The sequence below is a fragment of the Mus caroli genome, unplaced genomic scaffold, assembly GCF_978045245.1.
Source record: "Mus caroli unplaced genomic scaffold, Mus_caroli_1 scaffold_8, whole genome shotgun sequence".
NCBI lineage: Eukaryota > Metazoa > Chordata > Mammalia > Rodentia > Muridae > Mus > Mus caroli.
In genome coordinates this window covers 79,218,480-79,235,428 of record NW_028227263.1, presented here as the reverse complement: position 1 = coordinate 79,235,428, position 16,949 = coordinate 79,218,480, and the positions used below count along the sequence as shown (strand labels likewise).

The 16,949-nt window shown below is 47.8% G+C and overlaps 1 protein-coding gene across 9 annotated transcripts in view; it reads left to right on the top strand.

Moving 5' to 3' along the window:
* Ttc23 (tetratricopeptide repeat domain 23) overlaps positions 1-16,949 on the top strand; it is an 81,338-nt gene that overhangs the window by 54,086 nt on the left and 10,303 nt on the right. For all 9 annotated transcript variants that reach the window (XM_029479231.2, XM_085841655.1, XM_029479232.1 and 6 more), the window contains 2 exons: positions 9,857-9,984; positions 11,927-12,076. In XM_029479231.2, coding sequence (XP_029335091.1) covers positions 9,857-9,984; positions 11,927-12,076 — 278 coding nt within the window. The remainder of the gene's footprint in view (positions 1-9,856; positions 9,985-11,926; positions 12,077-16,949) is intronic.

Genomic DNA, 16,949 nt, shown 5'->3' with positions numbered 1-16,949 from the left:
GTATGAACTGAATGACAGCTAACAGAGATTATGCACGGAGACAGTGTTTTGCAAAGCTCAAAGTTACACCAGTATGCTTTGCTCTACATAAAGTCAGTGACAGTTCAATTTGAGGGATGTGTGTAATATTGCTAGATGATAGATAGATAGGTAGATAGATGGATAGATGGATAGATAGATAACACACATACATCTATGTATATATAGTTTTCTAGGATAAGTATACTTGGGTTTGCCTCTCCTATAAAATGGGAGTGATAGTAATACCGGAATGACACAGATAATGTGAGTGCTGGCTCACACCTTCATAGGGCATACTGACCCTGCCTTACTCACCTCCAGTTTTGGATGAAGATTCTGAGGCAATAGGAAATTTGATTTTTCTAAGCCACTGAGAGTGATCAGGTCTCAGCCCAGAGGGTCATCTCCAGACCCTTTTTATCATTTGTTTTATATAAAAAGACTGGCCCTATTCCTTCCCCCTTTCTACCCTACCCCTAGGTAAGAGTCTGTAGGGTGTGAATCAGACATGGGGCCTTAGATGAGAGAGGGTAGCCTAAAGGCAAGGGTGTGGAAGGGCCAGGACCCCGAAGCCTACATAGGTTCTCAGCTCCACCTTCAGCCCCACAACCACGAGGCTGTGTCGAGCATCTCTTGATTGACATCTAAAGAGCTCCTGTCCCAGTCAGAACTGAGGTGCAAGAGGAGTGCAGAGGCTAGGACTGGAGACTAGGAAGGAGAGTGGTGACTTCATGAGCACAGGTAGCAGATGTCTCAGGGAATAGCAATGATTGTGTGTGGGTTCTCAATACTTTTAACAATCTCCAGAAGCAGGACATGACACCACATCCGGTTCTTCCTACCAGAATGTTCTATCAGTCTAGAGAAGGTCCTCCTTGTCTCTGACTCTCTCCCTCCCTTTCCTCCTCCCTCCCTCCTCCCTCACCTCTTTCCTCATTGCTCTATACTAAAAGGACAGAGTCCAGATGAGCCTGCAGGCTGCTCCTTGCTAGGCCTCTCTCAGATTCAGCACCTGCCAATCAGAGGACACGTCTCACCTTGGTAATAATAGTGGTAATTTAATGGGAATTTTGCCATAGCTACTGAAGGTAAGGACATTCTAAGTGAGGATGGTGGCAGGGAAGCCCATAGGGTAGCTGCCATGCTAGTTGTCCAGTAGCAATGTGAACCCCAGAACAGCTGTGCAAAGCAAACAGACCCTCACCCCCATGGCCCGAGCAAATCAGAAATGAGTACCCCTCGTGTGGAGAACCCTCCCCATTATCCCAGCCATCGAAACCTCCTGCTGTCAGACAGAGTCCTTACTCGCTCGCTGAGAGGCAGGTGCTGTGGGCAGGACAGGAGCAGCCTGACTGGGGCCCAGGGATTCGCCTTCCCTCTGGAGGCAGAAACAGGAGAGTACAGCTGGAGACCAAGCAAGCACATCACCTCCCCTCCCTTCATCTTGCCTACCTTCTCTCTGCTGTCCCTGTCCCTTTACATGGAGGAAGCCACGGGGCAAGGCTGAGAGACCCAGCCAGGCCTCTACTGCCCCCTCCCTGCAGGGGAAAGGAAAGAGCAGTACTGGGGAGTCTGGGAGATGGGTCCCCACCCTACCCAACCCCCCCGCCCCTGCTCTCACCCACCCAGGGCTTTCTGACCTGGACTACAGTCACTTCTAGTCCCAAGGTCCCCCCAGGAGCAAACCTGCCTGTCCTTCAGAGTATCAAGAGGCGGTCTGGCCTTTGCTCTTTTGTGTTGAAACTTGTCTGTACCTCACTTTCTTTTCTTTTCTTTTCTTTTTTTTTGAGAAAAAGCAAACAAAACAATAGACTCTTTAAAAAGCGTAAGTTCCCGTGTGAGGTTTTCCCGTCACCGGCCTGCTCCCACTCCCTTGCTGGATGTCCATTGAAGGCATTGCCTGCTAGCACGCAGGGCTGCTGGCCCTGGAGTATTTCTGGCTCCCTTTGCACGGTGCCGTCCCCGCATTCCTCATGCGGACAAAACTGCCCTAGAAGTCTGGGAGGCTCGTGCTTGCCTGAAGATTCCCAATTCAGGCTTGAGGAATGTCACTAACCTGGGCCTGGCCAGCTTCCCAGAGCAGCCGTAGACAAACTTGGTATTAACCACTCTCTCGACCCTGCGAAGTGTCCAGGGCCTTGGCCTTGTGTTTATAGTGCTTCTCCTTAAGGATATTAAAATGAAATGGTCCAAAGCCAAGTACATTTCAGTGTAAACCTCTGTGCCGCAGGGCCCGCTCAGAGCAGGCAGCCTTTTTTGGAAGTGGCCCCATGTGGTCCTGGGCACCAGCAGGCTAAGGCGGTCTTCTGGGTCCCAAGACAGCAGTGGGAATGGCATCTGCCTCTGTTGAAACCGAGGCTCCACCAGAGATTTCTGAGTAACTGGGTTTCCCCTCTGTATAATTTCTTTGCACAAATGCATCTATTTCCCAGCTCCCACTTGTCCTAGCCTCTCCTATATTTTGCACAGGCATAATGAAAAATGTTTATGAAGCCTTTAAAAAAAAAGTAATTGTTTGGGTAGGTCTCCATGACCTTCTATAACCCTCCCTTTTTCTCAACCCTTCCCCCTATGCCCTGTTAGCTCTGCTTGCCTTGGGCACACATGCCCCTCCTCCACACAGTGTTCTGTTCTAATGCCACTTAGACCCCAAGTGTCCTGAGAGGCTAGCAGTCAGGCAGCTCCTGGTGTTTGTAACTGATGGAGCCTGGGTTCCCCTGGCGGGTAAGATTGCACCTGGGAACACTCGATGACTGTGGCCTGCACCTTCCTGTGGCTTTCTTCGGCTGCCCGCTTCTCCCCTGCTTCACTTGAGGCCTCTGTGGTGGATCTGTGGTGAGGAACAGTCCTGCTTGCAGACACGCCAGCCCTGGGTGAAGCCTGTCTGTATCCCTCCACTTCGTGTGGCTCTCCTTGATCTCCTTTCCCTCCTCAGCTCTCCCACGCCCTGGCACCCTGTGTGCTCTGAGAGAACCTTCCTCATCCCCGCCCCTCTCCTCAGGACTCTCTGCTTATACGAATACCTCACCAGTGTGCACTTGCCTGCCTGTGAGGGACCCAAGCAGATACCTGTGCACACCTGCTCCGAGCCCCTCAGGAAGCAAGAGAGAAATGGGTGGGGCCATGAGATGGAAAGGGAGGTTCTCTCTAGCACCAGGATAATCCCCTCTCAGAAACTTCCGGAAGTTATCCTCACATATGGGGAACAGGAGTGCAAGTCCATTCAGCTAATCAGAACAGTACATGGTCTTAGAATGGAGAACACGAACTGCCTCCTGCCTATACCTTCTACCCAGAAAAGTGGCCCCACTGTGAATGTCATATGCCCAGCCCTAGTGGTATAAGCTACAAGCCCAGAACACAAGAAGGGCCTGCTCACTTGATGGCTCTTGGGGCCAGGGGAAGAATCCAAGCCCGAGTGACTGGATCCTCTTCCAAGGGAATGAACCAGGGCAGAGCAGCAACCACTGGAGCCCTGCATGGCCAGTTGCCGCCTTTCCTCTGTGTCTAGAGTGAGGCCCATGGCCGCTTTGTGCCATCTCTGGGCAGGACGAAGTGCAGAGCCTGTGATGGCGACGTTCACAAGGCTCAGGCTGTCCATTTAGATGCCAGCATGTTAAGATTTGTGTTTAGAACTTCTCAGAAAAGCTATGCTATTTATACTCGGGGCTTTTGAAAAGGATTTTTAAAGGCAGCTCTTTGGAGGACATATGTACTTCCTTAACCCAAGGGACTGGAGGTCTAAGGTGGCAAGATGCCTAACTTTTGCCTGTGTGGCCCTGCATGGGACTCTAAGCAGCAGAGGGGTAGGAGTGGGGAGTCTGGACAGCTCCAGGGAGTGAGGACGCCAAGGCAAGCAGATGTCATGGTGTCTGAGCCCCTCCCTTGTCAAGCCCCTTGTCAAGCCCTGTGAGGATACTCGGCACCTTTTTACCCTGCAAGCTTTTCCTGGCCTTATGCTCATCTAACCACCATGCTTTCTGATACATGCCTGCCTCCAGAAACATATGAACTTCCTCAGGTTTTACAGCAAGTTTAACAGCTCAGTCACCTACCGTGTGTGGGAAAAGTGAGGGGTGAGCCTCCAGGCCTCCCCAGTTGCCCCTACAGGTGATGGGCGGCTGGGGGTAGCCACACCCACCACAGTCTCAGTGGTTCAGCCTTTGCTCAGTGAGGGTCAGGTTAGATTAGGGAGTTCCTGTTTCTAGATTTCCTGGAGTCCTTAAAATGCCTGCACTTAGTATAAAGACTATTTTTGAGACCGATACAAAGGATGACTGTCACATTGTACATGGAACCCTCCCACATAATGAAGCTGTCCTTACCATCCCTCCTCCTATCCCAGAGCAGCCTCAGGAAAACGAACCCCAAGTTAACTGCTATTTATCATAGTTGGAAGCTTCCTGACCTGGGCCAGAGAGATGGCTCAGAAGGTAAGAGTAATTATCCACCAAGCCTGATTGAGTTGGACCACAAAGACCCAAATGGTAGAAAGGCAAAACCAGCTCTTACAAGTTGTCCTCTCTCACAGATGAATAGCAGCATGCACGTGCACACACACACACACACACAGAGCGAGAGAGCGAGAGCAAGAGAGAGAGAGAGAGAGAGAGAGAGAGAGAGAGAGAGAGAGAGAGAGAGAGAGAGAGATTGATTGATTGATTGATTGATTGATTATAAGTTTCCTGGTATCCAGTGGCTGTTTGGACAAAGCTTTGCTTTCTCTTGCCTGTGTGTGAAGCTCTCCATGAAAGTCTGTCTGGCTTCAAGTCCCCAGATGACTGCAGAGATGGTTAAAGTACCTGCCCACAGCATGGCTCCCTCCCCATGCGGGAACCCATAGACAACCCGAACACTCTGCTGCGGGAGGCATGGGAAGAGATTTATGGTCCTGGCTTACCTCTGCCACCAGGGTTCAGACTTACCAGCTGAGTCATGCTTCCACGTTTCAGAGATGACTTCATCTTCGCCCAGGCTATTGGAATCAGGTTGCCGAGGATTCTAGAAGTACTTTTTAAAGTTGAGGGCAGCCATGTGCAAGACCACTGAACCGCTTGCTGGCTCTGTGAATCCATACCCAGCTTCGGAACACAGGAACATGCCAGGATACGTGGCTTCCTATCCTGAGGACATGGCTTCCCATCTTTTTGGAAATTGTATTGTTGTTTGTTCCAGATGAGTCTAGATTGCCTAAACTCCCAGTCCCAGAAGACATTCTCTTTTAGCCACTGCTCCTCTGCTGCGCACTGGCACACACTTTGTTCTCTCTGCAAAGATCTGCCTTATAGCCATGGTTCACAGTTCATTTAGGGCCTGGAGAGGTGAGGAAAGTAAGCCAGGTCTTGTGATAAAAGAGTCTCCCCACCCCCCAGATAAAGAGAAAATTGCTTTAGAGCTACAGGAAGGAAGAATGTAACTGCTGATGCCCGAGTCCCTCTCCTCCCCTGTTGCTGTGTTTCAGGACATTCTGTGAGGCAAAGACCCTGATGTGCCATTACAGACAGAGTCAGCTAGCCTGTGACACCTGCCAGTAGGGCCACTCTGCTCCCTAGCCTTGCTGTTCTCCTTTGTCTAGAGGTCTTCCGGGAACAGACAGGGAATGCTGGGGTCACTGTCACACACCACCTGGCCTGCTCATCCAGCCAGTTCAGTTTTTCTCTCCCAGGATCGGGGTACACTCCTTTACTGGTTCCCAGTTAGCTAGAACATTAAAATATCAAGTACCCTCCACTCCAGAATACCCCCATCACATTAGACCTCGACCTTCACGTTATGCTACTATCCATAAAATAAATGCCACACTACCTCCAACACTGTCATCAGACCATCAGAGCAAGTCAGAGTTGACACTTGGTTTGACAGTTCAGCAATGAGTAAAGAATATAGCAGTTTCCGTATGAGAGAACTTTCTTCCATAAAACTTGGGTAATACCATAGGAGTACACCCGCTGGTCTGGAAGGGGGGGGGGGTCTAGCTGATTTAACATTGATTCAGCGTAAGAACCTGGGATGGGGACATGCCCAGGAGACAAAGTGCCAAGAACCCTGCTCCTGCCCAGATCCCCAGGAGGGAACCTTGCAGACAAAGAGCACTTGTTCTCAGACCTGGGTTTCCTTCAGTCCTGCAGATTAGGAAGGCACTGTCCATGTGTTTATATCCTCTCTTCCCTTCCGAAGATCTCCTGGAAGGGAGGTGTGTGCTTGGATCACTGCTCAGCACCCAGGACTCTCACTGTGAATTGCGGCCCTGTTCTTGCAGCTCTTTCGCTATGCAGGATTGCTTATCAGCAAATGATCCAGGGCTTCTGTGCCTTTGGGTCATTCTGTCTGTCCATTTTTATTGGACTTCTGTCTGTCTGCTCAGTGTCCATCTTGGCTGCCAGCCGATTCTGATGCATCCCTTTTGTGGCCAGCGTGAGAGAAGCCCATAGCTACAGCTATGAGGACAGATGTGTGGTACATAATAAGTGGAAGCCTTTGATTTTAGCGGCAGTGTTCATAATTGTGGTGACCCCGTGTCTGTGGGTGGAAAGGCCTAAGGCCTGCGCTCAGATCTCTACAGATGCGCTCATTTTTGTTTGTAGAGTTTCTCCGCTGCCTTAATCTGCTCAAGCCGCCATAACGAGACACCGTAGATTAGGTGACTTAATCAAAACCCTGGAAATTAGGAGGCCCAAGGTCAAGGTGCTAGCAGGTTTGATATCTGGTGGTGGTTGCTTCCTAGTTCATGGTCAGCTCTGTTTCAGTGGCTCTTCATATAGGCGCATGTGAAGGCAGCTGTCCGTGGTCCCACTCACAGGAGCACAAGTTCCAGTCATGAGGCCTCCACCCTCATGACACAGTTACCTCTAAAACACTATCACCTTGGAGGTTAGAGTTTTAGCATGAATTTGGGGGTAGGGGGACCCACCATTTGGAACATAATTTTGACTGTATTTGTTTTCTTTTCTCTTGTTTAATTTTTAATTCCAAACTATTTTAATTTAATTCCAAACTATTGAAAAATATGTATCCAAACAATATAAACCTTAAAAGTTCTACTTTCCACATTAGCTTTCTTTCGTTGCATACAAATTAGTTGTGGGGCTAGAGAGAGCGCAGGGGATGAAGCGCTTGCGGGGGGAAAGCATCTGCCACCAGGTTTAGATCTCCAGCACCCACGGAAGAGCCGGGAGTGCCGGCCTTCAACTATAACCCCAGCAGGATCCTGGGGTTCGCCAGCCAGCTCGTCCAGCTGAAATAGAAAGCTTGCACACACCGTGCAAGACCTTGTCTCAGAATATCATAGTGATAAGAAAGTGGAGAGTGATAGAGAAAGATACCCCAGTGTCGGCCTCTCCCCTCAGTATGCATACCTCCCTATATGCACACATGAGTGTGCGTACACACACACACACACACATAAACACAAAAGTGTTCTAGCTACTTAAGGGGCTCTTTATTAGCTCCTGATTCTGTAGGTCTGGTGTCTGGCACAGCAGGGCTGATTTCTCTGCTTAGGCTGCAAACAAGCAACCGGCCAGCTCTACTGTCATCTAGAGCTTATGATCTCTTTCCCACTGATGTCAGATTTTGGTTTCTTACAGCTACAGGGCTGAAAGCCCTCGTTTTCCTGTTGGTCAGTGACTCCTCTAGGGTCCTTGTTCATATTGGCAATGGAGGGCTTCGTTATGTTGCTCCACCCCTAATGCTTCTGTGACTGTCAGCCTTCTGTCACTGTGACAAATTCCTGAGATGGCTTAATGGAAGGAAAGGTTTATTTGACTCATTGTAACCCTGAGCTTTTCCACCCACACTCCAGTTCCCAAAATAATGACTCTGAGACTTTTTATTATTTACAAACGCCTAGACCATACGCTTGGGCTTGTTCCCTGACTGGCCTGTAACCTAATTAACCTGTCTATTCTATTCTGTGAGTGCCACATGGCTGGTTAACTCTCTTCAGTTTCATATATCTGTCTCCCCAGAGTTCTGGGAGAATCTCTTCCTGTGCCTGACTCTATCCCAGAGTTCCTCTCTCCCTACTGGAACTCCCACCTCCTATGTCCCGCCTCAGCTAATAGGGCCATCAGCTTTTTTATTTACAGGTGATGCTTCCATACAGGACCCAAGAGAGTCTCTGCATCACGCATGGTTCAGAAGTCTCCATTTGTGTGGCTTTAGGCCTGTGGGGAGGCTGAATGCCAGTGGCAGAAGCACATGGCAGAGAAAGCTACTAACTCATCGCAGCCAGAGAGAAAGGAGAGAGAAAGGAAGGGAGCCAGGGTCCCAGTATCACCTGCAAGTGCCCACCCTTAGTAGCATGATTTCCTTCAATTAGAATCTGTCTCTTAAAGGTCCCACCACCTTCTCATAGTTCCAGTCTGGAAACCAAGCCTTTAGCAGATGAGCCATTGGGAGGCGCTTCAGACCCAAACCACAGCGGCTCCAAGGGTCTCTGACTTCTTTTTCTGTCACCAACTGGAGAAAATTCTCTATGTTCAAAAAAAAAAAAAAACCATATGTGTCTGGCCTGGTGGTGCATGCCTTTAATCCCAGCACTATAGAATACAGCGGCAGGTTGATCTCTGTGAGTTCAAGGACAGCCAAGGGCTACATAGAGAAACCCTGTCTCAAAAAACAAATCAACAACAAAAGCCCATGTGATTCATTTGGGCCCAAGAGATGATGTCACTTTCAAGAGACCCGTGATCTCACATTGCACTTAGGACTCTGGCCCAGAGCCTCAGGGATGAGGAGCAGTGGAGTTGTCTTTGAAGCACCATGCTGGCGTCTTACAGGGAGCTCCCCAGAGCTTCCTACCACAAACGGGCTTCAGGCCTCATACCTAGTCCTGTTCAAGCTCGGAAAACCCCAGTGCTGAGTGAATACACTGTTTTCTAATAGGTCTGTGGACTGCTAAGCCACTGTCCCTTGTTTGCCACAGCCTGACTGCGTACCTTCCTGAGGCCCCTATGGGAAAGGCTTGGCCCCCAGCCTGTGGGACTATTGACTGGTCGCAGGACCTCTAGGCAGTGACGTGGGAGCCCAGCTTCTCCCTGATTCTCCTCCCTTCTAGTTACCACGACATGCTCCACCACATCATCCCAGGCTCCCTCTGCCTCAGCAGAGCAGAAGCAACAGAGCCACTGAGTCAGAGACCGACACCTCCGACAATATGAGCAAAACTTAACCTTCCTCACTTGAAGTTGCTTTAGCTAAGAATTTGGTATAACAAGAGGGCTGTATGTAGTCACAGTTCTGGTTTTTAATTTCCTTTTCCTTTTCCATGCCTGGGCTCTTCTCTGTCTTGCTTTTCTGATTGTCATTTACTTGAAACTGTTTTTTGTTTTATTAATCAGTGAGTTTAAGGGTTTAGAATGGTTGGGGTTCTTCAGTAGCACATCAAGGAGACTTTCTTTTGTTTCGTTTATTGGCGTGTATGTGTGTGTGTGTGTGTTATAGAAATTAGAGTCCACAAAACGATGTGAGCTGTGATGAGTAACTGATGTCTAAGCAGAGATAATGCACTCTCAGTCAACATGACAATCCCCTAGTGTGCTCAGGTCTGGGGACAGTTTCTCCTTTCTCACCCCACTAGTTTTGCTTTGTATATCACTAAGGACACTAAAATTTCTGAAAAATAAGGAAAGCAAGTTACAGCATCCTCCTGAAACTTAGTTTCTGCCACCACGGGCAGGTTGATGGGCACAGGAGAGTCCCTTGAACTGGCGTCTCAGGTCCAAATGCTCGTTTTTAAACGGTTCACGTTTCACCGTCACTAACAGCATGTTTGCTCCATCTCTGCTCAGATCTTTGAGCTATTTTCAAAATTGTTGTTCTACGCTCTCCTCAGATGTGGCCGAGAAATACTTTCAGGAAAGCATGACTTCTATCAAGGATTCCGAAGGAGCGGAAAGAGCCAAGTTCCTTTCGATTCAGGATGAGTTTTGCAGTTTTCTGCAAACCACTGGACAAAAAGAAGTAAGTGAGCCTAGATCACGATTTTCAAGCTATTCACATGGCATGGCCAAGACTTCTTCCCTCTGCCAGCATCTGTTGTGCACCGACTGTATACAGGGCAGGCCTAGACTGGGAGAGACTCGGGTAAATAAACAAAGGCGCCACTCTGGGCAGAGACCAGGTACTTTCTCTTAGAAGCAAAACTGTTAAAAAGAAAATGGCCCATCCAACCCTAAATGATCACCAAGTTTCCCTAGTCAGGCTGAAACAGCAATACCAGGTTTCATTCAGGGAAAGAATCTCTAGCCCTTCTCACTATCACTGACTGGGTTCCCAAAGCCTGACAGTCAAATCCCATGGAGACCCCACCTTCCATCTTGCTTCCTCTAAAGCCTCGCACACAGGTGTTGGGTCAGGTGGGTACAGGCAGGTCTGCATGGAGACTCTAGTCTCATGCAGTCTCATGGGCCATACTTGGCCAGCTACAATGCTTTACCTCAGAGATTGATTTCTGCACATCACCACATTTAACACACCAGTCCCAGTCCCTGACTCATGGTCCTGCCAACAAATGGCGTGATGTTCTTCATTCACACCTCCGCCTGTCTGTGGCATGGGGTCAGCACGTGCCCCAGGGCTGTGCTATGGGAAGCCCTTTCTGCGGTCCTGGCTGTTGAACTCTGGCTGTTGAACTCGGCATTAGTGTTGTGCAGTCATAATTATGTTGTTAATGGTGGTGGGGTTTTGCTTTGTTTTGCCTTTTGAGACTGTTTTCATGTAGATCTGGGGAGAATTTCAGGACCTGTTGGAAGTTCACAGACTCCCCATTATGTGTCTTGGTATCTGCAAAAATTAATATCAGGAAATACTGTTTTCTGACCAACATATACTTTTTTCTATTCCACGTTGGCATAAATAAATAGGACAAAGTAAACACAACGGTTTATCATGCTCCCGGGGTGTTTACTTTTGGCTTCCTATGCCTTCTGTGTGAGAACGGAAAGTCCGGAAGCGTGACCCACAAGTGCAGCCTGCTTTTCTCTTATCTGAGGACAACAGTGCAGAGGGAGGCGTGCCTGCACCTAAGCAGGCCCCGGGGAGGGGACGCAGATCCCAGCCCCACCACTGATGAGCCCAGCCGGAAAAAGCAAGGTCTCCATTGCTGCTCTGTACCTTGGCCTCCTCCTGGTTCAGAAAGAAGAAATGAAGGCTGTATATATCTAAAGAACAAATCAGACCACACATAAACTGAGCCCCGGTACCTAAGGGTTCCACGCAGGCTAGCTCTGCTCTTGCCTCTCGATGGAACCAGTTCTAGCCGGAGCCGCTGTGGTGTCTTCACTGCTTTCTTCCTTCGTATTTTGTACTTTCTCTCCCCAAATATGCTGTTTACTGCTTCCTATCTAACCAGAGGACAGTGGCCCAGTCCTTAAGAATACTTTTCTCTAAAATGTTAAATGTATATTAACCTCATGACTTTTCTTGAGAGGGGTACAGATCTTACCCTGAACTTTTGTAAAGATTGCTTTTTTTTTTTTTAATAATTTATCTTTATTCTATGTAATTGGTGCTTTGCCTGCATGTAAGTCTGTGTAAAGGTGTCCGATCCCCTAGGATGAAGTTATAGACAGTTGCGAGCTGCCACGTAGGGGTTGAGAACTGAACCGCAGTCCCCTAGAAGAGCAGCCAGTGCTTTAACGGCTGAGCCATGTCTCCAGCCCCTTATTTCTATCCCTGTATGTGTGTGAGTGTTTTGCCCCATGTATTATCTGTGTATCACTTGCATGCCTGACGCTTGCAGAGGCCAGAGCAGGGCAATGGATCCCCTGGAACTGGAGTTACAGAGGTTGTGAGCGACCGTATGGGTGCTGAGCCTGGGTCCCCAGCAACAGGAACAAGTGCTCTTAAGCACTGAGCAGTCCTTCGAACTTTTAAACCACGTCACATTTTGTCCTTTTCTCAGAGAGCGGCCATGATCCTGAGAGAGTCCCTGGAAGCCAAAGTAGGAGCATTTGGTGACTTCAGTCCTGAGGTGGCAGAAACGTACCGGGTCCTGGGCAGGGCAGACCTGGCACAGGGAAACAACAGTGGAGCGTACGCGAAGCTAAAGAAGGTAAATAAAGCGGAGCCAGCGCTGATGTGAAGCATAGCTCACACACACACACACACACACACACACTGCCCCCACCAAGTTCTTCCCTCCACCACGCTTTTAAGTGAAAACTTAGATGGCTTATTCAGGTAAGATGGCATTGCTTCTGTGGTAGATTTAAGCTAACATTTTGGGAGACAAAAGAGTTCCTCTAAAATACATTCAAAAACTGAATTATCCGTCAGGTTTGATCATGCAAATATTGTAAAGTTTTTCACAGTGTGACTTACTAAGCCTTCCTGGTCACTGTGGCCTTCCTGTGTGCCCAGTTCATGGAGGAAGCACAAAAGATTGTGCACGTTTTCTTCTGCTCCTCTTCTGAACCTGGAGTCTACTTGATGCAGATGGGATGAGCTCTCACCCCCCAAATACCTCCCTGTCGGAGAGATGTAGTGAGCACAGGCTTGTCGGGGACCACGTCACAGAGAGCCCATCACTGCTCCAGACACAGGCTTAGGTTGGCATGCGCTAAATCCCCATGGGCCCTTGAGTTTGTTTCTGGATTTCTGTTCTATCCTGCTAATCTCTATTTATTTAGGTATTAACATATTACATGTTGAGTCACAGGGATTCTGTGGAATGATTTCATGTGAGGTAACGCAAGACAGGATTTCTCCCTGAAACCTCGGGGGTTCTGGATACTTGGTTGCTTTTATTAAAGTATTTATAAATAAGTTCTGGGAACACTGACATCCTGGGGGTGCTGAGTCTTTCTACCCACGGCCAAGGGCTGCCACCCCGACTGTCCGTGCTTGCCTTGTATCTCTCATACACACTGAAAAGTGTTCTGACTCCAAGTTGTGTGTATTTATTAAGCGCATTTCTGTGCATTTTATTGCTACTATTGTAAGTGTAGATTTATTCATTGTTACACACTTTTACTTATTTTTGTGTATCTAAGGATTATTGGGATTTGTACTTTTATAGTCTCTCTAACTAGCTTAGTTTTTTATTGCTTGAATTAATTTGAACATTGAGTCTCTCGTTTTTCTAGATATACTATTATATCATCTGCAAATAGACTTAATTTTACTTTATATTTTCAGTTCTATGACCAACTCCTTTATCCAGTTGCTTTGGCTCACACGTGTAGCACAATACTGAACAGCAGTGGAGGTGATGGGTCCCTTGCCTTCTTCCCAGTCTTACTAGAAACAACTCCAAAGATTCCTCATTCAAGAGATGTTGACTCCAGGCCAGGTTCCTTTAATCCCCACACTCAGGAGGTAGAGACAGGCAGATCTCTGGTTCCAGCCTGATCTGCAGAACAAGTTTCAGGACAGCCAGGGCTATGCAGAGAAACCCGTATCAAACAAACAAACAGGAGATGCTGACTTTAATACTAAGGTTTATGCACTTTTATTATGCTGAGGTTTCTGGTTTCATGAGTCTTTTTAGAGTTTAGAAATAGATGTCAACTTTTATTACAGTTTTTGTTTTCAACGTTAGCAGGATGGCCACATTGTCCTCTCAGATTCACATCATACGGTATATGTTGTTCCCTTATTAAACCATCCTTGCGTTCCTGGAATAGATCCTCCCCCTTGATCACATTGGATTATTTTTTGCAAATGGTTTTTCTGAGTCTAACTTTTACTCTTATAATAGAATCCAGAGACAGAGGAATTTATAAAAACAGAAATTTCCTTCTCATACCTTTGGGAAATCAAAAGTCAAGAGGCTTACATCTGTTGGTGACCTGTTTGTTTTGTTCATTCAAAGGCAAAACACGGGAGTTAAAGATAGGAAGGGAAAAGAAAACTAAGGGAGACTAAGTTCAGTCTTTTCAATAAACTTATTCCCAAGATAACAGCACTGAGCCACTCATGCGGGTAGGACCTTCTCAGGACTCACTTCCCAACCCTGTCGCACTGAGAATTAAAATGACAACACGTTGCTTCTCAAGGGAAAATTTCAAATCATAGGAATTAGGTCTGTTGGCTATTATTTACGTCAAGGTTTTGGCACTGATATTTGTATGTTATATTTAAGCATTAATTGTTGCATTTGCTTCAAAAAATTAGGAAATTCATCTCTATCATTCATATACCAAATGCATGGTGTCCAAAAGTTGATATCTCCTAGGAAACCCTTTGGGCTGGTACTTTTGTTGTGGAAAAATCCCTTTAAATTCTTCTCTATTCTACAAAAAGTAGGCTATTGGAGCTTTCTATTGGCAATTGAATCATTCTGCTTTCTAAGTAATTAACTACTTAATTTACAGATTTTTATTTATTTGTATAAAGTTTGCAAAATAATTGCATGAATTTTTTTTTACATTTCCATTTTTGGTAGTTGTCTCCCACCATGGGTTTGGGACAGTTTGATGTGGCCAGGTGTGGACAAGCCATTTCTCGTCTTCCCGGCAGACTAGCAGATCGCATTGTCCGCAGGGAAAGGCCTGGGCTCTAGAGCGTGAAGTCAGTTGTGTCAGAACGCTCTGCTGTTCAGCAAAACTCAGCTCTGTCCTTTGTTCCAGTGACAGGCAGGCGTAGGTCTCATGCTTCTGCATCGTGGTCACTGTCCTGTCATCTCTGGGGTGGGACCAGGGCCTAGAGATCTGTCTGTGCTTTGCTCAGGTCCTGCCCTGGCGGATACTGCAGCTCAGCTTCAAGATAATTTCAGGTCACACCATCCCAAAACCCAGCATGGATGGTGACTTTTTCTGCCTCTGGTTTGGACTCGTTAACCGTCAGTCCTGACAGCAGAGGCTCTGATGCACTGAAGCTCTCTGGCCATCTGCCAGCATCTGAGACAAAGGGGAGCTTGTGTGGATGCTGCGCATGCTATCGTAGGGGCAGTTCTCATTTCACAGTTGCTGTTATCTGAGGACAGGACTGGCTGCCCTGTGGACAGCAGGACACAGACAGGGACTTTAAACATGCCTTTCTTGTCTGCTTCCTGGAGTGTCTCACTGGGCTTTGGAAGCCAGCAACTTTCTAAGAGCGATCAGCTACCTGTTTGTCTCGCTTTTTTTTATCACAGTAGCCTCATAGACTCCAACAAATGTAGCTCTTCCTGATGTACCCTCCTGTGTTAAATGGTCCAGATGTGGGCCCAAGGTCATGCTAAACAGGAAGCCTCCGGAAACAAAGCAGACAACCAGTTAGATTGGGGAAAAGAGATCGAAGTTATTGATTTTGTAAAGGCATCTGCCTGCAGGGGCCTACTGGAGAATGCTGTGAACTCCAGATGGAAATCCCCACAGCCCAGGCACAGGCTCACCCCCTTTGGCGACATGGAGACCGGTTCTGGTCTAGGGTGGCGCCACTACTCACGTTCCCGGTTGTCTCCTAGGTCAGCAGCATCTTGGGAACGTATCAGGCCCATGTTCAGAATGAAGTTCACTTGGGGTCCAGCTTTAATGTGATCTTTCTAAGGACTGTCTTTGTCAGGGTTATACTGTGTCACAGCTAATCAGCCTTAAACATTTCTGTAAAATAATAACAGTCCCCAAACCCACTCTATAATGAGTCTTTTTAAGAGACAAGCTGAAGCATAGTTGTTGTCTAAGCTACAGACAAGAAAGCCAATACAGGGTCTCCCATGGTCCTACATCAACACTGGAGAGCAATCCATGCTTCCCTTGGCTTCCTGCCGACAGACAGACACTCAGACCTTCCTAGATGCTATGTTTCATGAGAGCTTGTGCACCCACACTGCACAGATCTGCCTATATTTGTTTGCCCCTCAGTGGCCCACAAAATTTACTTTCCCTTTATCCTATTTGATCTTTCTTTTGTTCCTGTTGTTGCCCATGGATATGCCAGGAAATGCAGAGCCAAATTTAGAGTCCCTAAGGGGCTCCACGTCAGAAGCCTCATTTCCATGTGTAGATCCTGTTTTTCCATGCTCCTGGCCTGGCTAATTGTCTTACCGAGTCATTGTTGGGATGTGGCTGTGAGCCTTGTTTAAAGAGAATAAGGTCTGAGTTAGGGAAAAGCGCTTGCCCAAAAGCAGGAGGACCAGAGTTCAAATCCTCAAACTAACGTAAACCTGGGCATGACAGTGCGTATTCCGGTTCTCCTGTGAGGAGATGGGAGGCAGAGATAGGAAAGCACCTGGGAGCTCCTGGGCATGCAGTATAAGCAGGAGACTGCCTCCAAACAGTGGAAGCTGAGGACCAGCTCCTTAGGTCGTCTCTAACCTGTACACACATACCCTGGCACACCCGTGCTGGTCGTCTCTAACCTGTACACACATACCCTGGCACACCCGTGCTGGCACTCACTATGTGTATGTGCACAGACACAGACACAAACACAAACACCACCACAACAAACACACCACACCTTCACACACACCTACAATTTTTTTAAGAGAGGAAGGTCCTAATGGTGTTGATCTTTTCTTCAGCTCCACTTCCCAGTGGAGGGTGGATGCTGGATGAGCCTTTAAGCACAAGCTCTCTGAAGAGGTTTGCAAATTGGCTGGTGGGAAATCAGGAACTAATCTTCTAAGGGATCCAGGTCATTCGTTCTTAGCACGCTGTGACCAAAACATGGGGGTCTCCTTGCCTCAGGTAGACTCAAGGAAATGAGAACTCTAGATCTGCAGGAGAGAACTCTGCCTCAACCCCCTGGCAGCCAGCCTCTGTGTTTGTTGTCTCCTAGAAAAGAGAACGTCCTGGACCCAGACTGCCCAAGCACCTACCTGCATTCCTTTCTTAGATGTTGGGACTCTTACTGCAGCTTCACAGATGCACAGTGCCTTAGTCCTTCCATTGACATCCATCTTCATTGGTGATAGGCAGACACAGAGGGAAAGGCCAGACAAACCCCCAGCTGTGCAAATTGAACGGCATTGTGAATAGGCTTCGAGGGCAAGTGCTAGG